This window comes from Pocillopora verrucosa, chromosome 2 (assembly GCF_036669915.1).
Source record: "Pocillopora verrucosa isolate sample1 chromosome 2, ASM3666991v2, whole genome shotgun sequence".
NCBI classification, from domain to species: Eukaryota; Metazoa; Cnidaria; class Anthozoa; order Scleractinia; family Pocilloporidae; genus Pocillopora; species Pocillopora verrucosa.
Genome location: NC_089313.1, coordinates 6,263,030 through 6,286,198, shown reverse-complemented (window position 1 = coordinate 6,286,198; position 23,169 = coordinate 6,263,030). Strand labels below are relative to the sequence as shown.

The 23,169-nt window shown below is 39.4% G+C and overlaps 1 protein-coding gene across 2 annotated transcripts; it reads right to left on the bottom strand.

The window, feature by feature from the left end:
• Positions 1–2,152: 2,152 nt before the first annotated feature.
• LOC131790072 (transcription elongation factor SPT6) lies at positions 2,153–23,144 on the bottom strand. 2 transcript variants are annotated; one of them, XM_059107250.2, is made up of 29 exons: positions 22,845–23,144; positions 22,675–22,748; positions 22,272–22,409; positions 21,387–21,459; positions 20,390–20,480; positions 19,940–20,114; positions 19,468–19,554; positions 19,253–19,357; positions 18,644–18,751; positions 18,441–18,530; positions 16,068–16,210; positions 14,621–14,832; positions 14,043–14,178; positions 12,948–13,098; positions 12,673–12,827; positions 12,532–12,574; positions 11,714–11,857; positions 10,887–11,141; positions 9,915–10,127; positions 9,431–9,568; positions 8,871–9,038; positions 7,888–8,520; positions 7,592–7,732; positions 7,205–7,311; positions 6,877–6,965; positions 6,112–6,227; positions 5,020–5,142; positions 4,021–4,369; positions 2,153–3,524 (listed from the first exon to the last, which is right to left on the bottom strand). In XM_059107250.2, exons 1-29 carry the CDS (start codon positions 23,056–23,058, stop codon positions 3,040–3,042), a joined length of 4,956 nt encoding a protein of 1,651 aa, XP_058963233.2. In that variant the 5' UTR covers positions 23,059–23,144; the 3' UTR covers positions 2,153–3,039. The 2 variants fall into 2 exon arrangements, with proteins under 2 accessions (XP_058963233.2, XP_058963234.2); XM_059107251.2 differs by having other exon boundaries at positions 22,675–22,745.
• Positions 23,145–23,169: the final 25 nt, after the last annotated feature.

Here is a 23,169-nt window from a genome sequence, read left to right as displayed (position 1 = left end):
TGGTCTGAGTAACACATAGTCCTTTAGCCCTGCAAAACAAAATGGTTTCAAAGATTCCAACTTTCTGACCTGGACTGGTGTTCGTTGCGCTGTATCAAGTCATCTGAGAATTCGAAGCCGCGAAGTTAATAAAGATCATGTCAGATCACTGCAACTTGAAATCGGTCACAAAACTTTTGATCCAGCGCTTAGCAAGTCTAGGGATTTCTACGATCTGCTTATATCCAGTACGGCGACAGAGTCCAGAGGCTTCATAAAGTTGAAATCAAAATTTTCTGTGGTTGAGGTGGAAACAAAAAAGGCCTTCTCATTAATAAGGTCCTGTATTTGTGAAACATATGTGCAATGTTTTCAGTTTAAAATACTGAATGACATTTTATTCACAAATCTCCGCTTAGCTAAGATAGGTTTAATACAAAGCGATCTTTGCACCTTTTGCAATGCTAGTGCGAAAGCAACTGATCATTTACTATTTTACCGTGTTTACTCACGTCCATTTTGGGAAAAATTTGTACCTTATTGGATCGCCATAGCCAAAGAACAAAGGAAACTCGAGTTAAAGACTATTCTAGTTGGTGTCACGGATACTAAATGTCCTCTGAATAACTACTTAATCGTTTTAGGTGAGCTACATTTATGGAACTACCATAGGAATAATACCCTTCCTTCTTTCTCCTCCTACGAGGAACTAGTTAAAAGAAAATATGGAACTGAATGTCACATTGCTGCTAAATATAATAATATGAAGATGCTTAGAGGCTAAGTAGACGCCCATTTTGAATTGCAATTTGCTAGGTACATAGGTGTGTAACCGAAAAACAAATCGTAGTGTACAAAAGTAGTGTAAGAATTGTAGTCTAATGAGGTATTGTGTAGTAAGTAGTATAAGTAACGTATTGTAAGTGGTATTGTAAGTGGTGTCTGTCTAGCTTTGCAAGTAGTGTTTTTCGTGTTGCAAAAAAATATAAAAATATAAAAAAAAGTATGAAACCTTTTACGGTGCAGTTTGAGAGCTTAAGAGCAGACAACTTACATGTAAGTTTCCAGTTACAAGAAAACAATTCTGATGCAAATGATTATCTCTCGAAGAGAAAGACATTCGCAGATTTAGGGCAAATGCAGACACAGTGTCTGCATTTCTTCTAATTCGTGAGCTTAGTTAATTAATCGACTTTCTTAGTGTTTATTGGAAGATTGTAAACCGCCAAGAATTTCTCAAAAAGAAAGGCCAGCGCTGGCTGACTATTGTTGAAATAATCCCGTTTTTTACTGATGCTTTACAGGCAAGTAATAATTTACTCGCACAGGTCACTTGAAAGTTTGATTACCACTTGCAACAAATTTCCCCATAGATAAGCAGAACGTTGTTGCACGCCAGCTTTCTCCCGAAATCTGTGAACGCCTCTAAAATTAGAATTTCAATCGCAACGATTTATCACAAAAAGGGGTTTCCCCTTTATCATGACTACCAGGTACACGTGGTGAGGGAATAGTTGTAATTGATGGGGTGAACCCGTCGGGGTAAAGGCCAATTGGCAAGGAATGAGTTTACGATGGGTCGATACCTCCAGAACCTAACCTCATTCTCAGACACCGCAGGTCGATCGCAGCCACTCTCTGTCTCTCTAACTCGACGGGAAAGGGAGAGAGAGAGAGTGGCCGTGATGGACCTGCACTGTCCGAGAAACAGTGTACCAGATACCCTGCAGGCCACAGTTTCAATGCTCTGTGTCGATTACAAAAAATCCGAGAAAGCCACATCAGTATCAACATAATGAAAAAAACAAAGCTGACGTTCAAGACCAGGCTCTACATTTCATTGATAATTTGATAGGTTTCTTGGAATAAAAGCGCACAAAAAGCCGATGGGTGAAGAAATTAAAGTGAATCCGACATTGTTTACCAGGAAATCACAAACGAACGAGTCAGGATTTCATATGAGAATGACGTACGTTTATGGAGTGAAATCACTTTTTTTGAACTAAAGGCAAAAAAAAAAAAATCAGAGAATCCTTAAGGAAAAGTTACGATTGTAGATCAAAGTGTTAAACAGTAATCTTGTTGAAACAAGAGAATGGTCGAGTCAACAAGGCCGTCTTAGGAACAACAATCGAATTCTCGATTCCACTCAGAAAGAAAACTATGCACGATATTCCTAAATTTGTTTTATTTTTCCTTACACAGAATGCTTTTATCTTCACAAAATCACCCTATGTTTTAAAGTGGCAATACACTCTGTAATATGTTACAAAAATACCTGACATAGACTTTGTAATAACAACACACAAGCACAAGTGACAAAACCAGCGTCCATAATTCGTGGCGAACCACACCCGATGAACGCCGACAAACAACGAGCTTAACTGTACCAAAGCCGTATAAGGGGCTTTTCTAAAACGAAAAAGCAAGTAAACAAAAAACGAACGGAAACACGAGACAAAAACACTACAGAGAAAATTACATAAAATACGTAGTGCCGTGCATTGTTCATCAGTTATGTAACCCTAAATAACAGATAATGATTTATTTCAATTTGGTCAAACGTCCGATGTGGTATAAACTTGTACCACAGTCACAGCGTCGGTAGTATTCCCCTGCTGTTGCTTTTTTTTTTTTTCACAGTAAATTTCAACATTATAAGTTACCAACAGAACGAGACGAGAATCACTCGTCCAGCATCATCCCTATCATGCAAGAAATTAGTAACGCAGCTACTTCTCCATTTAGTTTCGAAAGAATGTCGTTGTTTAATGATGTTTCTATTGCCAATGATCTGTCATTGTTGATTTGAACATAACATTAAGCGAGCATCAGCAAAAACAAGAAGAAAAAAAAACTCACGAATAATTATAGCACCAAACATAAATTTCATGCCATCGCTTAATAATACAAATTACGCTCGCAAAACTAAACAAAGGTTTACTTAAAGTTCTCTTTGCACAGAGATAACATGTTTTAAATAACAGAGGAGAACTGACTTCACTTAATAAAGACTTGAATCCGAGTATACAGGGGGAATGGGTGGTTGCCGACGTTAGGCTATCGACTCTTACTACTTTCCTTCCCAGCCGACTTGCTCCCTGAATATGTCTGCTGGTATCCGTAAGTGGTGGGAGTCTGGGCTTGAGTTTGATCTTGATGCTGTTGATAGTAGCCATATTGCGGAAATTGTTGGTATCCCTGTTGAGTTGGCGTTTGTTGTGTGGGGGTTTGCTGTGTCGGCGTTGACTGATGCTGCGATGACCGTTGTTTCTTCTGACGCTGTATGTGCTGGGCTGCGGCTGCACCCCACTGCGCAGGCGTGAGCTGTGTGGGGGTCTTTTTCTGAGAGTCTTGTTGTTGCCTGGCGACAGCCGCCAGCGCAGAGTAAACCTTAGGGTCGTTGATTCCCCTGGGGAAGTGCTGCTGAAGCTGAGGTAACAGTCGAGCGGGATCCACATCAGAATTAATGGAGGGAGTACCTCCTGGGGTGTAAGGAGTATTGCCTTCGGACATGGTGACTGGCATTCTGTGCCGGGGAGTACCTGCAACAAAGAATTAACTGCTTAGACACACAAGCATGATATAACCTCAGGGGCGGCAGGCGATAACAAAGCAATTTTAAATCAATTGTCGAAAGTACTCAAGGATTGCTTTGCTTTGCTCTACTTGGCAATTAAATTGACCTGAAAAGACTCCTCAAAGTAACTTCCTTAAAAAATTCCACTCACAACTTGGTCACTACGTTTTCCCGCGCCCCACACAGTGTGCTCGCTTTTAGTCTGAGTTATCTTTGTTTCGGTTCGAAATACAAGAGAGACGAGCAGGCAGGCAAACATGAGACAGAAAGACAGACAAGCGGACAGACAGGTAGACAGACAGCTACAGACGGACGGATAGATAGACAGACAGACATACGGAAAACAGATAGACGGATGGAAAGACAGATAAATAGACAGCCAGACAGACAGACGGAAAGACAGAGGCAGATGGACAGGCAGACAGACAGACAGATAGAATGGCCGGCAAGCGGGCACTTACCAGGTATGGGGTCCCTGAAGTGCTCTTTGAACCATCTAAACAAGCCATTCAACGTGGCGTGAACTCTTCCTCGGTACCTGAAACCGTCGGGGGTGACACTGATATACTCTATCCGTGGCTTAACACGAGGAAGATACCCCAAGAAGAACTTCCCAGGGAACTCCTTGGTTGTACTCATAAGGTAGGGGATCCTTTGTGGAGCCTTCCGTTTCTCCACTTGCAGAATTTCTTCCAGTTTTGCCTTTACTCCGTCCACCGCTCTGTAGTTCTTGTGATTGAGAATCTCTCTCGCAAATGAAGCCATCGGCTGAACATGCCGTGCAATGATCTCGTCCAGATCTTCAAATTCCTATCATGTCGAGAAAGTTCACTTTCTTATAATGGATTTAGTCTCAGAGTTGACCTGCATTACTAGCACTGCAGCAGGAACGCTTCTTAGCCCACGGGAAGATTTGAAACGAGTCGGGGAAAGCTTTGCCAGGGGTCTGGTACTAACATTCATTAGCTAGGATTTCTCAAGGCCTCGTACTTATTCGCGGGCGAAGACACGCTCGTCCTGAAGCGCGACTAATAAAGGCCTGCTCGCAAGCAGATATCACCAACCAATTTTCGAACAGATCTATAGTTTCTTTGAAAAGGTCCTCGGCTACTTAATTTTTGGACGAATCTACTTAAGTTAATGTTGCGTTTAACCTACAGCACATTCTACGTAGAAGAACTCATGCAAAGTGGAAAGCTTACTCCTGACACAAAAGCTGTATAACTCTGCTGCAAAAACGTCTTGCAGAATTATGGTAATTCTGAAAAGCTGGCACGAAAACTTTCAGTGTCTCTTTACGCCTCACGACCAAAGATGTTTGATCTCAATCAAAAACATATCCAAACATTATAAACAAAAGCACAATTAATTCACCTTCATGTGCCAAACACACTCTGAAATTTCATCTCTATTTGTTCAAATTAGGAATGTCGAGCAAATTGACGTCTTCGCATACGTACCTCGCTGTCGATCCACAATGAACGACCAAGACTGAACGCATTTTCTTTTCCTTCCTCGCGCACATCAACATGCTGATAAACTCCTTCGTCGACCTTCCACGTGACAGTCAAGTGATCGGCGCCCTGAGGGAAGCCAGTAGAACACTTTTAACTAAATTCACATGGAACAACGTACGTTTTTGTCAACTCTCGTACATTTTTGTCTACCTCAAACTTCAAGTTTCAAGTTTTTGCTTTAGGTAAAACAATACACAAAATTAATTAATATCCTCGCTCAAAATTTTCGCGTATTGAACTAAACTCATCTGATCACCGCAAATACCAAAAATAATTCTTCGTTTTTCTATAAATATCTCCCCTCATTTAATGGGTGTTGTTTTCTCGACTTGGGTTGTGAGAAATCTTCCACTAGATACCCAAAGTATACTGCGACTGTATGAGTTTTATTAATTAGTTTTGCTACACTTCCCTCTGTACTTGGCTTTTGAAAACTTCTGCCACCTTCTCGACCAATGAGATGTTAAACTAAACTAAATCACGACATAGTTACCGGAGTATTCCCGCGCTTGAAGCCGGCGACACATGTTTACTACGAGTTCTCATTAGCTAATCCTGCTTTTTTTGGTTTTGTTTTGTTGATTCTTTGTTCATGTCGGCCGTTCTATTACTGGAGATTTGGTTTAAAGACACTTATTCGCTAGGGTATCTATGACAGTCAGGGCCTGTTTACATGGGGATAAAGGACCCCATGAAAGTGGGAAAACCCGCCTGTCCTTTTAATCTCTTATTTTATCTTATCACGTTTACGTAATAGGTGGGGTAAACCAACTAGGCGGGTTGCTTAGTCTGCCAGGTAGGGTAATCCGTCAGCCGGGGTCGCAATTTGCCATGTAAACGTCTCCAGGTGGAGTAACCCGCCTATGTGCAAGCGTGCGAAAAACCTCACCCCGGAATCCCGAGGTCGTAGGATTGTATGTAAACGCAGATTATTTTTTGACCACGGCAAGGTGGATTGCCTCACCAACCAAGGGTTTCCCACCTCCATGTAAAGGGTGAAGAGGCCCTCAAACACATAACTGCTGGGTCACTCACCTTACTGCTGGGTCTCACAATACACTCCCCCTGATCCATATCGGCTAACAGCCTCTCAGCTTCCTTGAATGAGATGTTTTTAAATGCTGGATGTACAATCACACGTTTGACGTATTCTGAAATTTAACACAAGAGAAAAATCCACCCTCACTGACTAGACAACTACAAAAGTTGACCTTCTTTTGCCGACTTCTTTTGTGTTTGTATCTAGAGCTCATAATTCCATTTCCTAACCTTGCTACACAATAGTTTTGGGCTAAATGTTGGTAAGTGTTCAAGAATGAAGCTATGATGCACAAAAAAGTATCTTGTGCACCTGTTAAAAGACGGTCTGTAACAAAAGTTGTAAGCCTAAGCTTTCTACCTCCACCTTCACCTGGGCACAACACCGCGCCGGTCTTCCAATTTCTCAAAATTCCACTATTTTACTCGAACATTTGTAACATGCGCAGACGCTTTTCAGCTTTTTTCCTTGAGGGAAGAGTAAAGTTTTTAGCTTTTTTACCCTTTACGGTGGCTAATTTACGTTTTCAACCCAGTTGTTAACACTAAATTACCTGCTATACTCTCCCACCGACGCAGCACCACAGTTTCTTTAGAAACTCACCCCTTTATTCAAGTTTAAAGTAAGCCTTGACCTCGTATGCTCGACACAGTTTTCCAAAAATACATTACGCAGGACATTTCGGTCGATATTTAAAGAGGGTTTCGTTGATTGTGTATGTACATCTATATGGGCGATTAGAGAGCCTGAACAGAACTCACTTGGCCTGTTCGCTTTCTTTTTGGCCGCTTCCTCGTCCTTCCTATCTTTATCTGCTGTGTCTTGATCGTAATACAAATCTTTTGGAAGACTGCAAGTACAGATCAAACAACTATGATTTGGACTTGGAACAGGCAAAGAAAGAATACAGAGATTCGCCCGCGCGAATTTAATCAATGTTAAGACAAGAACATCAGATATATTCGATGTATTCATACAACGAGGTACGAAGTCTGTGTCTTTTGCAGCTCTTTGTTAAAGCTGCCTCATGAGCAGACTTTGGGCACAGCCTTGGCAAGAATATAAGTGATTGTCAGGGCTTTCACTGACCTGAACTTTCCTTCTTTATCTGCGAGATCTGACGAGCGACACGTGAGGTCCAATTGAAATCTCTCCATGTTGACACGAGTCACACGACAGTGGAGGGTCATCCCAACCTAACAGTAAGCACGTAAAATCATCTGGAATTGGTATGGAACTGACCCCAGTTGTTCGAAGGTCGGATAACGCTATCTTCTAAATAAATCTCTATCCGGTGGACAATGCTGTACATTTTGCTATTACCTATCCACTGGATAGCGATTTATCCGTTGGAGAGCGTTATTCACCCTTCATATAACTGGGTCTTGATATTTTCTTGTTACTTTAAGGGCTTTGCTTTGAGCAACAGAGCTATAAACAATCGAAAAACAGTTAAGTAGGAAAAGTGGGCATTACCTTGACTCTGTCGTGAGGACTGCTAATGGTCTTATCACTTATCATCTTGGTAGGAAGGAATCCAGATAAGCCATTTTCCAGTCTGGTGCGAACACCAATGGCCTGCCCGGCACAACTGCCATTATCAAGGTGGGTCCAAACCTAAAAGAATAGTGGTACTGAGTTTGCGTAGAAATTCACTGTTAAGATGTTTCCAAATTATCACTTTAGTTGACTCCTCTTTGTAGTTTTGCTTTCAATCTACCCTTTTACTACCATGAATGACCATGCTCAGATAACTAACGCTGCACCCTCACCTCGCTGAGATCAGGGAACGCATCTTGCAAACAGAACGGGCACTGCCACTGACCAGTCTCATCATTTCTAACAGGCTGGGCCTGATCGATCATATCACGGGGAGGTTTCCTATTCGCAAAACCAGTTACGGTGCACACCACCATCTTGCCGACGTACAAAGACTCGCTGGTCTCACCCGTCATCAGTCGGAAGCTTTCCTCCACCGTCAGAGATCGGTAAGGAGAGCGACGCTCACGGTACTGTCCGAATAGCTCGTCTCTGATGTCGTACAGTGTAATGCGCTTGTTTCCGTAACCTTGCCGTTCCAGTTCTTCCGCGAACGCATCCAAATCCAGGTCTTTTAATCTGTCAGGGGCTTCCAGAATCTCTTCTAAGGCCGACGACGGGTTCGATTCCATCGTTGCCTCGTCGTACTCGAGTGCGTCGACGGCCATTTTCTTGGCCCACTCGTAAGTTTCCGGATGAACTCGTGAACCGTCGAGAACCTCAATATAGTTCGTGGTTGTGTCGCTAATGGCCGCAGTATCAATCTTAATAAAACCTGCGCAGTTGAGAAACACCTGAGGAGCCAGGCCACACACGGTCACAAGCTGAGAGCGGTTCTCGAGTCGGGTGCACTGCTGACGTAGACTCTGAAAAAGTAAGTTATATAATTTTATTGCCATTGTTCTTCCATTATAACAGGAGCAACGTGATCCGTTTTAATCTATCCAATCGTTCGCCATCCTTGTTCCCTCTGTTTATCATTGCATCTTTTGTGTTTTTCTATCTTACAAAACTAATATTGTGAACTCTCTTTCAAATCGAAGTAAGTTTTCCATGTCGCAAACTGTGGCTCAGAAAAAACTTCTTTTGGGAATTTCCTCAGGAGACTTAGCACTTCACTCTGACTTCTCACAAGTAAAATGAATAAGACGTTCACCAGGTAAGAGAATTTATTGCATTTTCTGCGCTAAAATCTCTTACCGATAGTTAAAATTACCTTTAGTAAGGAAGACGCTTTCCTTGGTCCCAGTCCACACACAAACTGTAGCAGCGACACTGTATGGGGATGCTCCAACAAGCGATTGGGGTCAACCCCTACTTCATTTACAACCGTCACGAATTCCTGATGAAGACTCTTTACAAGCTGCTCTTTCGGTACTTGGTCCTGAAACGTAACGAAATTTGGCTGATGAATAAAGGGGGTTAGTTTCCTTAAGAAGCTGTGGTGCTGCGTCGGTGGGAGAGTTTTAACAAGGTCATTCGGTATCATCAACTGAGTTAAAGAAAAACGTAAACTGACCACCGTTAACAGTCTTGAAGCTAACGTTTCAAGCGTTAGCCCTTTGCTCTGACAAGTGTTAGCCCTTAACTCTGACGAAAGGCTAACGCTCGAAAAGTCAGCTTTGAAACTCTTAACGGTGGTCGGAAACCCGGTGGCCAATTTACGTTACCAACTCAGTTGATAATACCAAATTACCTTGTTGAAATTTGCCTTACTGATCACCATCACCATATTATTTATATTATTATACTATGGTTGCAAAATGACAACTTTACCTGGTACGGATGCAGCCGTAAACAGAGCAGTTCATCTTCCTCCACACACAACGCAGCAAACTCTGTCAACGGGTCCTGAATCCTGCGCCCGAGAGACACTGCGTGACGCAGGAGGGCTGGGTACTCGCGGAACTCATTCTGAAACAACAGTAACATCAATAAGAACACGAGAGGTAAGACCAAGGACTTATCTATGGGAGGTAATGTGGTGTATATGCCCACACCCCCTCCCCCGGTCAAGAAAAAAAACAAGAAATCATACTGAAACAACCTAGCCAGTAGTGCGGGCGTCTTATTAGGTAGAGTTCACGTTGAGAAGCTCGCGATCGTTTATTTAACCGGCCATGTTTGATTTGGACATAGAGGCTGCGGGTAAAGGCGGAAATACAATATAATATAAATATAATATTCACATATTCTTTTCTTTTGATTGGGCGATGTGTTCAGTGTGAGTTATTTCACTTTTTATTTCCGTCACACATACCTCCGCTCGAGGCGAAGACATAAACACGCGGGCCACTTCACCATCCAGAGCTTCAACAGAGATGGTCGGTATTTGGTTCTCCTGCTCAAGCTCTGCTATGCACATTTTAATATCATCTATCACAGATACAGTCGCGCGAAATTCTGCAGCAACGACCACAACCTGAGGGCGCTTCTTGAGGATAAACTGCTTTAATCTTTGCATATCCTTTTCCTGTTGAGATAAAAAAGGAATCAGGTAAGACAGCCACACCATTCAAACCAAGGAGAAACACTATTAGGATAAAAAGAGAGGACATTTAATGCTAAGAAGCAGGAATTCATCGACACAACCAAATAATGAGGGTAAAAAAGCCAGCTACTTAGATGAATTTGGCTGCCATTAATACTTCGCTTGTTGTGTTCACGTTACAAATTCACATTACAAAGGCTTTTTGTCTTTCTTTTCCCTCTAATTTTAGTGATTACTTAAAACAAGTGTTTAAAATCTTATTAGCTGTTTTGTTTCAGTGATACATTCTTAATCAGCGATTGCTGAGAAGAAGGTGCAATTCAGGGCTAAAAAAGGCGCGGCTCGAGAATAAATCGCTTTGCTACGGGCAAATTGGATTGCAAGGATTACCAGTGATTTCAAAAAGTATACAGGGACTAAAAGTGAAGAACTTGAAAAGTTTTTAGTTTAGTTTCTAGAGATGCGTAAAATTGTAGAAGAAAGCATAAAATAAAGGATTATAATGCTTCAACCCTTTAACTCCCATCAGTGACCAAGACAGAATTTCTCCTCACAATATCAATACAATATCAACCAGATAAGCGATGAGAATAAAGAAAAATATCAATTTCGGGATAATTAGTTGGTCCAATAATAAATTCTTTGAACTAACATTATAAGAATTGTATGGTTGTTAGTAAGGAGAATTAAAAATTTGATCTAAGATTTAACAGGTAAAGAACTACATAAAATGCCACAAACCTTGTCTTCTCGTTCCTTGGGTCTGTTTGTATTCCGTCTGTTCAGCAGGTACTTCAGTCTGAGGTAATCATTGACCTGGCCGCCTCCGTCCAGCATGGCCAAGAAGGCCGGTGTATCTGGACTGTTGGAGAAGGAACACGCCAGCACCCGGAGACCTTCAGTATTAGAGCTGTCATCATAATCCCTTTCGTCTATATGCTGCTCGGGTTGGTATGGAGCAACTTCAATCCATGACCTCAGCCGCCGGCAGCATGACTGTGGACGTAGCATGATACACATAAGACTAAACGCAGTTTACAGCAAAACAAAGTAAGTTAAAATAACGCTAGATGCAATTTAGGGGAGATTAATACCCAGTCTACGCAGCAGTTTCACCGATAAGAAGCGGGGGACCCAAGGTAAGTTGCAGGGGCACTGCCGCGTCCTTTCGCTTAGTTTTCTTAGCTTGCTTTGGATATACACATGTACAGTTGCAGCGACGATTCCTAAAAGAGCCGTAGTGATGCACATCTCATCGCGTACACTGCTCCCTTTATGCTTGAGTGCATAAAAGGTTCAATGGTGCGATCCTTCACCTCCGTTTCCAGAAAGTGATTTACGGATGTAATTACAAAAACACTTGACTTTTCCCCAAATGCCGGTAGGATCCTTGGGTAAAACTCCCATCCCAGCCCCACCCCCCTCTCTTCCCCTCCCCCCTCCCAATTCTTGCCTTAAAGCTTGCAAAAGCGGAGGGCCATTAAAAATGTCCAAAGGAATGTAACATGTGTCAGCGGTAGGTCAACTTACTGCTCCAGCAGCAAGCCATAACCCGACAGTGATCTGACCTTGATAACAAAATTCTTGGCTTCCTGAAGGAGCTTGAGTTTAAGTTCTTTTTCAAAGAGTGGATATAGCATCTGATTAAAGGCTCGTGACAACGCATTTGTTCTCTGTGTGTTCCACTCCTGCACTAGATGGCTAAATTCATCCTACAAAAAAAAAGATGGAAAGATATTTTCACAGTGGTTGCCTTGACTACGTTCCAATTAGAAGTGGCTTACACAAGACAGCTCATCCAAAATCAACTAAACGTGTTGTTTCACTATAAAGCCAGTTCACCATAATCGGGCAAGAACGCAACAAAACATGAGCCAGCAAGACACTGTCATGCAAGACAAGATACTGACGGATCACGCAGCAATAATATGACTAGAACAAACAATCAAAACTTTAACTTGCTCCCGTCTTTTTGGCAGTTGATCTAATACCAAACTCTCTGAACTAACATAATACGAATTGTATGGCAGACAGTAAGGAGAATTACTAATGAGATCTTGGGAGTGAGAGGGAGATGTGATGACTAATTCTCACTCTCTTTTTATTTTGGTCACAAAAGGGCACTCAATTGGTTTTATTCGTGTTGTTTTCATCTTTAACTTGCGTCTTATGCGGTTGATGCAATTCTCAAATAATGCAGGATGTATTGTGAAAATTATGCGCAATTTTAGTTGGCTATCAAAAAACAGTTGAAGGATAAGTCTTTTAAAGGGATATATTTCTTGATAGGGCAAAAATATTTCCGAGTCCCCATGAAGAACTCAGATTCCTCAAGGGGGAGCGTTCAAGTGTTCCAAATAAAAAACAAACAAACGAACAAACTCACCCTGTAATACAACTGTTTCACTTCATCAAAATAGGTTTGGTATCTGAAGTTACGAAAAAAAAAACAATGAAAAAACATGAGGACCTAGAAAAACTCAAATACAGAAAACCACTTCGTCAATCAAAATAATTTGTTGGGTACCCTGCGTTTTTGTCCAGGTCGATTTCAATGTTTATTGTAAGAAGTCCATCCTCCTCAGCTTTACACATTCGTAGAAACTGATCTCCTTTCAGCTCCTTGACCGGCTTGTTTTTTATGTATTTGAATGTGCTGCAGAGATGAGACTCGTCAATCTCCTGCAAGAAAACGGTGAAGGCAACAATGTTAAACATTGAAAGGATTATTTCGTTTGTCTGCATTATTTAACAAGGGCCTTTAACTTCAAAATCATCAAAATAAGAAGAAAATTTCACCACCTTCTTTCCTTTCTTGGTGGGCCTGATCTTGAGTTTGGCTCTTTCATAGAATGTCTGCCTTACACATTGCCGAACAAGAGGATCACGTGCAATTTGCATTGCCACCATATGCCGAGCAGCCTCTAACACTTGATCAACAGTTGAAAATGTACTGAAAGAAACCAAAATGCAAAAAGCTATATTTCATAGCACTCTATGCAAACCAAGACAAGTATCTGTCCAAAAGAAATTTTCAATTATTGTTTATCATAAAAACAATACTGATTACTCTAGTTTGGTCGATTTCAGTCTCCAACTGTACTAGAAAACCCTACAATGTACGCCACCCACCTGACCAGTTACATGCAAAACTAAAATCAAACATGAGTTTTCCACAAGTGTTTCTTGTATTTCAGGAGGTTAACTTATTTTGCCTTTAATTTAAAGTAAGTGAGTTAGTAACTGTAACTCGTCCTTTGTGATTGGCTGCTGTAACAACTTTCGTTTGTGTTGGTTTTTAAAACAATCGAAATGCACTCCACCCTTGTGACGAGAGAGGTAGCAAATTTGAATGATAGTACAAATTGAAAGTAAGCTTTAAATTTTCCCACCAATTGACATTTGTCCACTTTTTCAATGTAACATGTTACAAGTATAAGAGGATTCTCCCGAAATAATTTTCCTATCTTTTAACTACACAAGAATTCTTTCAGAGAGTCATGACATAGTTTGTACATCTTGAACTGTTGAGTCTTCATTTTCTTTCATACAAACTACCAACCGTTTTAACTCCCAAGATCTGATTGTTAATTCTCCCCTCTAGCTGTTGCATGTTTCCTTGTAAAGTTCATGTAGTTAATCAAGACAACAACTTCTACCTAATAAGTTTTAGTATTCTCAACACCTGTTTGCTGGATAATGTATGGATATTATAGGGTGAAGTTAAATGTTTATCACTTCCAGGAGTTAATGAGTTAATCTCCTCTATCTGTATCTCCTTCTTCTTCCTTCTTGGTTTCTCAGTGTCTCGTTACCACTAATTTTTTTAAGCATGGGGCTACACTGTGTGTGCTTCGTGCTCTGCAAGCTCCGCTATAAATACAACACTCCACATACCTACTGAGGTAATTCTCAGCTGCATCATCTGGTTCAACAGGATGCTGTTCTGTCTCATGGCGCTGGTAGTTGTCTCGCAAGTTCTCTCCCAACTGATCTGGTGTCAAACCAAATTTCCTTGCCAAACCACTAACACCTTAAAAAATAAAAGAAGTGTAAGATTGAAGGAGATAGGTTGAAGGTTCATTGCACAAAATAAACAACACAATGTAGCTAATAATCAATGAAAAACAATGAAAATATGAAGACAACAATATTGTCTGCACCAACAAGCAGTGACCATTTTGGTTGCCACCACCAGTATAAGAACTCTTAACTCTTTACACCCTAACATCAATATGCATATTCTCCAGACTGTTCTCTGTACATTTCTATGGGTTCTGACAGAAAATTTTCTCAAACAGTCTAGAACTTCTTTTGCATGTGATTTTTAGCAATTTTCTTGCTTGGATTTGTGGCCTGCACCCTTTGTGCTTGGGTCATAAATCCAAGCAGAAAACCTTATCTTACTGTAGAGACTTGAACTTAGTGCAAGGTATTTATTTATCAGTAGTGATAATTTTTATTCATGCTTTTACCTGCTTGTTTACATATGGTATAGAGATCACGTTTAGCAGGCATTTTCTTCTTTGGCAGTGTGGTTTTTGATTCTCCATCACCATCTTTACCCTCTTCAGATTCTTTCTTTTTCCTCTTAGCCTCCCACATGGCTGGGATGTCATTTTTGTAGTATAACATAAAATGGCTGTACACATCTTTTAGCTGTTCCATAGTTTCAACTCCATCAAGTCTACAAAACACAAAGTTCATCCATGTCAACACTCCTAAGTTACCATGCATTCATGACAGAGTTTGGCAAAAGATTTATACCCGGTGTGCAATTAAGCCCAAAATGAATTTGCAATTTGTGGATTTTACAGAAAGGCAAGGTTACATGAGATTTGAAATTTTTCCTCTTTAGATTTGCAATGCCTGAAGTACTGTTGAAAGTACAAGTCACCCATGAATTTGTCCAAAATTTGTGGGTGAAAAACAATTGAGAACAAATTGATCAAATTTGCAATTCTCCTTACTGTCAAACATACAATTCTTATAATGTTAGTTCTGAGAATTTAGTATTGGATCAACTAATTATCCCCAAATTGATATTTTTCTTTATTCTCATCACTTATCTGGTTGATATTGTATTGATATTGTTAGGAGAAATTCTATCTTAGTCACTTATGGAAGTTCAAGGGTTAAGCTAATGACACAGAATCATGGGCCACTACAGGAGAGAATTTTCCACTCAGATCTTTGCAGTTTGAGTAGAAGGAGGTTCAGGAGGTTTGAGTTAGAAAGAGGTTAAACTACCAAAAAGCACTTCAAGCTGCAATCACTTTGGTCAGTATATCCACTGGAAAACATTTTGGTGACTAAATTTGCCGCAAAAGTTGCCAATTTGGTAACCAGTGTTCTAAGATTATACAGCAAACTGTAAGTTTTTATTATTACTTAATTTGTTAAAAATGGTCTAAAAATATGACAAAAAAACAATGATACATAATTTTTGCACAACAAGTCCTTTTTCGTCTCTGACAAAAGGAGACCTTGTAGCCCCATTGAGGGTGAAAAACTTAAGTGCATGTATGAAAAAAAATTCAAAGGAAATTGTTTCTATTTCAAGTTGGTGCAAGGTTCAAGTTAACAGGAGTCAACTGTATTACTATCATTATCACTAACCTTACTATTAATACCTTAATGTCACCATTATTATTATTTACAATCACTAACGTTTTCTTCATTACCATCGTTTAACCCTTAAAACCCTAAGAGTGACAAACATCTGATTTCTCCCTACAATATCTCTCCTGAATCACATGTTAAGGTCCCGAGAATTACGGAAATAGTCACCAGGGAAGGAACCTTCTGATTGGCAAACAAATTATCCTTATCAACTTCCAAGGAAATGTATAAAGAACAGTATGGAGAATATGCATGCTGATGTTGGGGTGTAAAGGGTTAAAATAATGCTATCACATGTACCTGTCAACATCCTCGGGTTGTAAGATCCTTGTATCATCATCAAGTGGTTCATCGCCACTCTCCTGGATTTTGTTGAATTGGTAATTCTGCATTTCTTCAAACAGACGATGGAGGTTTTCCTTGCGAGTACGCAGCTGGCTCCACTAACAATAAACAGAGTAACATCAACAAAATATAGATGTAGGAATAATTATGATATCATATTATGATCATCAATAACAATTAAAGATAAATGTGTCTAAGTACCACACAGGAGAAAAAAAAAAAAAAAGGACAAAAGAGGAAACCAGAGGTGTAGTTTTGAAAAAGTTGAGAAGCCAATTTTTGTCGACCCTTTGACCCTTGTGGGTAACTAGCATCTAATTTCTCCTTACAACATCACTGCTGAATCACACATTAAGGTCATGAGAATAAAGGAAATGATCACCAACTGAAGAAGCTCTTGATTGTTAAAGAAATTCTCCTTGTCAGCAAGATAGGAAATGTATAGAGAACAGTTTAGAGAATATGCATGTTGATGTTAGGGTGTGACAGGTTAACTGAGTTGCAGTAGCAACAGTGTTGCATACGCTGTTGGGTAACCAGTCAACTCGCCGATGGACCAACTCGCCGACTCCAACTCGCCGACGTATAAAATCGAGTAGAGACGTCGGCGAGTTGGTCGTCAATCCAATACAACTTATTAGAAGTTAAACATACAGAGAAGTAAACGATATTTAGTAAAAAAAACACTGGCGAACATTGGTGAACATCAAACAGAAGCTTAAACATCGGTGAACATTGGTGAACATCACCAATGACTATAACGAACGAGTTATTGTGCGACAACTGAACACCGTAAAGACTCATCTTGTCAATCGCTCAGATTTTTTAACGAAAACTTGGCTTTCTAGACGAGATCTTTAGTAAAATGCAATTATTTTCATTTGCAACAAAGTTTATAAGGATCTTAAGGCGAATAAAGCGAAGTAAACCTCACCAACGACTCTAACAGCTGCAGACGCGAACGAGTTATTGTGTGACAACAACACCGTTAAGACTCAGCATGTCAATCGCTCATTTTTTTAACGAAAACTTGGCTTTCTAGACAAGATCTTTAGTGAAAAGCATTTCTTTTTATTAGGCAATTACAGAGTAAGGTGTTTGGATTATGGGAGAAATATGAAAATGGTGAAAGAACAGCGGCCCAATTATTGAAATCAATGTCGAGATTAAACGGACCTACAAGAGCAGAGTAATTGCATGATATACATTACTTTCACATGTTCATCTGATCTTTATAATAAATGGAATTTTATCGTTTTTATCGTAAATCTAACGTTCTCGATCATGAATAAATCTTTCTTTAAAGTTAAAAAAAAAAACATGTGGTTCCGCGTGGTTGCTATGGTTGTCACACAATAACTCGTTCGCGTCTGAAGCTGTTAGAGTCATTGGTGAGGTTTACTTTGCTTTATTCGCCTTAAGATCCTTATAAACTTTGTTGCAAATAAAAAGAAATAATTTTTACTAAAGATCTTGTCTAGAAAGCCAAGTTTTCTTTAAAAAATCTGACCGATTGTCATGATGAGTCTTTACAGTGTTGTTGTCATACAATAACTCGTTCGTGTTTGAAGCTGTTAGAGTCATTGGTGATGTTTACTTTACTTTATTCGCCTTGAGATCCTTATAAACTTCGTTGCAAATAAAAAGAATTGCTTTTTACTAAAGATCTTGACTAGAAAGCCAAGTTTCCTTTAAAATCTGACCGATTGTCATGATGAGTCTTTACGGTGTTGTTGTCACACAATAACTCGTTCGCGTCTGAAGCTGTTAGAGTCATTGGTGAGGTTTACTTCGCTTTATTCGCCTTAAGATCCTTATAAACTTTGTTGCAAATAAAAAGAAATGCTTTTTACTAAAGATCTCGTCTAGAAAGCCACGTTTTCGTTAAAAATCTGAGCGATTGACATGATGAGTCTTTACGGTGTTGTTGTCGCACAATAACTCGTTCGCGTCTTGAGCTGTTATAGTCATTGGTGATGTTCACCAATGTTCACCGATGTTTAAGCTTCTGTTTGATGTTCACCAATGTTCACCAGTGTTTTTTTACTAAATATCGTTTACTTTTCTGTATGTTTAACTTCTAATAAGTTGTATTGGATTGACGACCAACTCGCCGACGTCTCTACTCGATTTTATCTGTCGGCGAGTTGACCGTAAACCCGCTGTTGAGTAGTTTTTGGAAAATCATTGTTGCTGTGACAAAAATTTGTTTTGAAAAAAGTCACAAAATTTTTAACTGGTATCAATGGCTTGTGGAACTTTCTTCGATGTAATACTCATGGACAAATTTAACCCAGAGACCTGTTCCCCGTGTCCAAATGTAAATACCTTTTCATCATATTCCCAAATCTTCCACAGGTCTTCGATGTTCAGTTCAGGCTCAATGTATTCTTTCCTGTAGCTTGCTATAAAAGGAACCTGAAACAACAATCAACAGAAGTGATTAATGCATAACTTCTCTCTCCAATATCCCTACATTCTCCAACAAACAGGTGATGAGAAAATTCAAAATTTGTCATAAAATCAGTTACCTCATATAGATGGTTCCTCATCAGGTTTAATGCCTCTCTAATCTTAGCAACAGCACTGTACGGTTTAGGTGTTTTAGCATGAGAGTGGGCATCACCATCCAGAGGATCCTAAAAGATATAGTGATCATGCTTTACTTGACATTACTGTATTTACCCAAAGTAAAAAACCAATATTAAAAGAGTTGAAACGTTCTCCTAATATAATATTTCCCCTTTTTCTTGATCTTCTCCTCCACATTTCTCAGGGGCATTTATGATGCATGTTCTTCATCCTTTAACTCCCATGAGTGACCAAGAAAGAATTTCTCCTTACAATATCAATACAATATCAACTAGATAAGTGATGAGAGTAAAGAAAAATATCAATTTGGAGATAATTAGTTGATCCAATACTAAATTCTCTGAACTAACATTATAAGAATTGTATGGTTGACAGTAAGGAGAATTAAAAATTAGATCTGGGAGTTAAAGGGTTTTAAAAAAAAGTCAATGTTCAGCACACTTTGCATTTTTAGGATAGTGTTTGTAGTTACCTTCTTTGCAATTTAGAGACTGAGGGTTTATCACAAAATCTAGAGGTTTCCTAAAATTACAGTTCCAAGTTCAAACCTGTTGCTGAGATATAGGCAGATCCAGGAAAGCATGTTTATAAATCCAATCTGCTTCATCATCCAGCTCCCCATCCTCTGTCGACTTCACAGCAAAATCACGTACCTGAGCAGAAAGGGACCCACAAAAAGTTAGTGAACATCACACACAACAAAATGAAAACACATGTCAAAAAAAGAGTTATCCAAATACATCCTTCCTTTCCGTTATTTTACCTGAAATCTTTCAGGCACATCTGCAGTTCTGATTTCATTGTCTTTGTTGGTCAACATTCCTTTTTCAAGCTCACTAGGTTCAAACACCTACAAAAAAAGACATCAACATTTTTTTCATCCCTTAGTTTTTTAAAGAATTGGGTTTTACTTACTGAGTTACTAATACAAATCTACCACTGTAAAGGGTTTCTAAAGCTGACATTTTGAACATTAGCCATGCACCAGAGCACTGACAAATGCTGAAAACCTCAGGACCTGAGAAGAACTAAAAAAAAAATAGAAAAAAAAACTGATCTCTGATGATAACTTCCCTTTAAGATGTCCAAAAATCATTTATTATTACCAACAACAGACCTTATGAGGACAACTCTTCTAATGCAGTAAGACTGCACAATCAAATGTTACTCTTGGGTCCAAACCATGTACTTCAGTTTTCCCAAACACAACCTAGCCAAGCAATTGAGTCGCTCACCTCGTAAATAGACTTCTTCGTTGATTTCTTTTTTGGCCTTCTTGGTGCACCATCCTCAGTGTCATCTTCATAATCTTCTTCTTCTTCTTCGGATGAGAAGTCATCCCTTCCGTATTTCTCAAATTCGTCAAAGTCAAAGTCAAGACCAAAAATATCTTGTGCCTCCATCAAAGCACTGTAAAAGAAAAAAAAAAGATTTAATAACATCAATGAGCTCAGAGTGATAGCAATAGAAATGAAAATTATTAATAATCAGTTTATCTTGTGTAATCTTGATATTTAGTTTCTCTGTTGCTCATGATCTTGCATTATCACATCTAAAAATGCAACTAAATATATTTTTCAAAACTTTCTCACCCCTAACTGCTGACAAAATTATTTTGGCCCACAGTGAATACCTTTAAATCAGATGGTAGCACTTGGATACATCAACATCTTCAAATTACTTACGAATCTTGTAATGTTCCTGGAATTCTTCTCTTTTTCTTAGTATGCCTGTTAATAGGATTCCCTTCATCGTCCACGATAAAATCATCCACATCTATGATTTGAAATAAAACAATGGGTTTTGTTCACAATATTTTAACAAGATAAATAATGGGTCCTTGTGGAACCACAAATCTCTTGTTATGATTTGAAAATATTGTTCTGCTTACAAATACAACTCATGCAACATATGACAATGTTCAGGGTGACTGTCTATTGTCCAAGTTAGCTTTTTGTTTTTCAGTTAAAGACCACCTTGGGTACATGCATTTGAGTCAATGCCATGTGAATTCCTCTACCCCCCTCCCCACCAACCTCCATTTGTCCCTTCTGACCAGACTCTTGGCTCCTAAAAGGTCTTGTGTTCTACCACAGGTGATCAGTGAAACAGCTGTCAAAGTAAGGTGACCCTTTTTACCATGGTTACCCCTTTGTATAAAACTCAATCCACATTCACTAGCTCATTGTCTCTGTTCCTCTGAGAGCCACTCAAACTCCTTTTCAACACTGATCACTGACAAACATGTCGATACAAGGCATTCATTGGTGGGAGAATTCTCCAACTACACTTTGACAGCCTGAGCTAATTTTAATTCAGATATAGAGGGTAATCTTCTGTTCCTTTAACCCTTTAAACCCTAAGAGTGATCACCATCTAAGTTCTCCTCATAATACTACTGTTATATCATCTATCCGCATAACGAGAAGACAGAGAACAATCGCCAACCCAAGAAGCTTTGATTACTAAATGATTTCTCCTTTTCAGTACCAAAAAAAGTGTATAGAGAAGAGTAGAGAGAATATAGATACTGATATTAGGGTGTAAAGGGTTAAACTATTCTCCAGTAAGGTACACTGTACTCTGTTTCTTAATGAAAGCATTGTAATACCACACAATCTTAATTTCCACACCAATCTTATAGCAAAGTCAAGCCAAGCTAATACAAGCCTTAAATATTACCTTCTTCTGATTCAGATTCATCAATGTCGGCATATGTGTCATCTCCTGGAGCCTCAGCTGGTTCTGCTGCAACCTATGAAGAGGAGTGTAGCAAGATAATTTATGATGGGAACAAACCCAAAAGTAGACTCAGTAATCCTCACAATTTTAGTAGTTTAGCATGGTCTGTATTCTTATCAATGACGATATTCATCATTACTCTGCAACAAATTTTTGACCATAGTGATGTCAAATATGGTTGTTAATAAGAGGGCAGACCATGCTAAACCACTATTGATTTGTTTTTTTACCACAATATCGATGTCAAAATTTCCAAGTCATCTGTGTTTGACAGCTGACAAAGGCATCACCTGACACAGCATTGTCTGTACTCTTATTGACAACAACAAATTGGCCAATCATATTGCAACATTACTTCCCATTGTAATAAAAATACAGAGTGGCCTATGAGCATTCTCCCTTAAATAAAGAGGCATCTTAGGTTAAGGCTGAACAGCCCACTGGTCTGCCTGCCTCAGCTAATCCTAGTTCCATAACCAAGTGGTAAGTAAGGGTACTGACAAACTCAGCTGGGCCTTTTGCATCACTTTTATGCCCTTACTACATTTATACATCATCTGTGATCTATTGCCGAACAGGTAAAGAGTAACATGAAATCCATCTGCTAAGGGGTACCATTTTAACACAAGATGAATCAAAACAGGTGGGAAAACGCATGCCTGTGGTGAAACCTGTTTTAACATCAATACCAATAAAAAGACCTCTTTTATCAGTTGGGAGAGCTCTTTGCATCAGTAATATCATAAACTATCATTAAAATTGAATAGTACCCAAATACAATTAAAATCAAACAAACTAGAAACAGATGTCTCCAAGCATAAGTACCTCCCCACCATCATCACCACCCTCAAACAGCTGGTTTGCAATCGCTTCTCGCTCTTTCACGGCAGCATTTCCAGCCAACTGATCTTCCTCTTCTTCATCAGAATCGAGCACTTTTATTTTTTTCAAACGAGGCTTTTTCTAAAAAATGAAACAAATATTTCATTTCACAATCAATCAAACACCACAACGAAATATTTACTGCTTAAAAAATATCCAAAAGGTCAAAAGAGAAGTGATTAAATCGAACACAAAATTGAATATTTTCGTCGAATCAATGATCGTCGGATGACAAACAAATAAAGGAAGCTTACAGTGTTTAGCTATTGAACAGGTAAATTAATTAATTGAATTTTTCACTTCTCAGGAGAGAGATGGTTAAAAAACTAAGCTGTGGTATTCTTACCCGCTTAATACTGATGCCAAGATTCTCCTCGATCAAAGACAAATCTTCCTCATCGAGCTCCTCTGCCTCATCTGCTAGAAAACATGAAGAGAAACTTCGAATACGCCGAAAACCTTCCTTTAAAAGAAAGCTGACGAATTCTTATTCGTTAACTTAATTTGCTTTTCTACCTTTCCTTCGTTTCCTATGATGGTGTCCGTGATGACCCTGCTCTTCTTCTCCAGCGCTTTCTTCAACTTCATCGTTTATGATGTCGTTCTCGTCATCTGCCTGTTCCTCTTCTTCTCCTTCTTCTTCGTCTTCATCTTCATCGTCGTCACTTTTCTCTGACAAACTTTCATCTAAGGAGTCTTCCTCCGCTTCGCTGTCGCCAAATTTTGACATAACGAAGGGTCGAGCAACAAATCAACTGACGAAAAGAAGATAACACGAGGATTGCAAGCAACGAGAGAAGAAGTTGACAAAATGGCTGACTGGCAATAGGGTGGGAGCTGG

What these genes read in the sequence shown, in the direction of transcription:
- LOC131790072 (XM_059107250.2), bottom strand. Translation starts at nt 23,058, where the DNA reads ATGTCAAAATTTGGCGACAGCGAAGCGGAGGAAGACTCCTTAGATGAA. An exon ending in TCATAGGAAACGAAGGAAAG is followed by an intron (nt 22,749 to 22,844) that starts GTAGAAAAGCAA and finishes CATGTTTTCTAG; the next exon opens with CAGATGAGGCAGAGGAGCTC. An exon ending in CGTTCCCTGATCTCAGCGAG is followed by an intron (nt 7,733 to 7,887) that starts GTGAGGGTGCAG and finishes CTATTCTTTTAG; the next exon opens with GTTTGGACCCACCTTGATAA.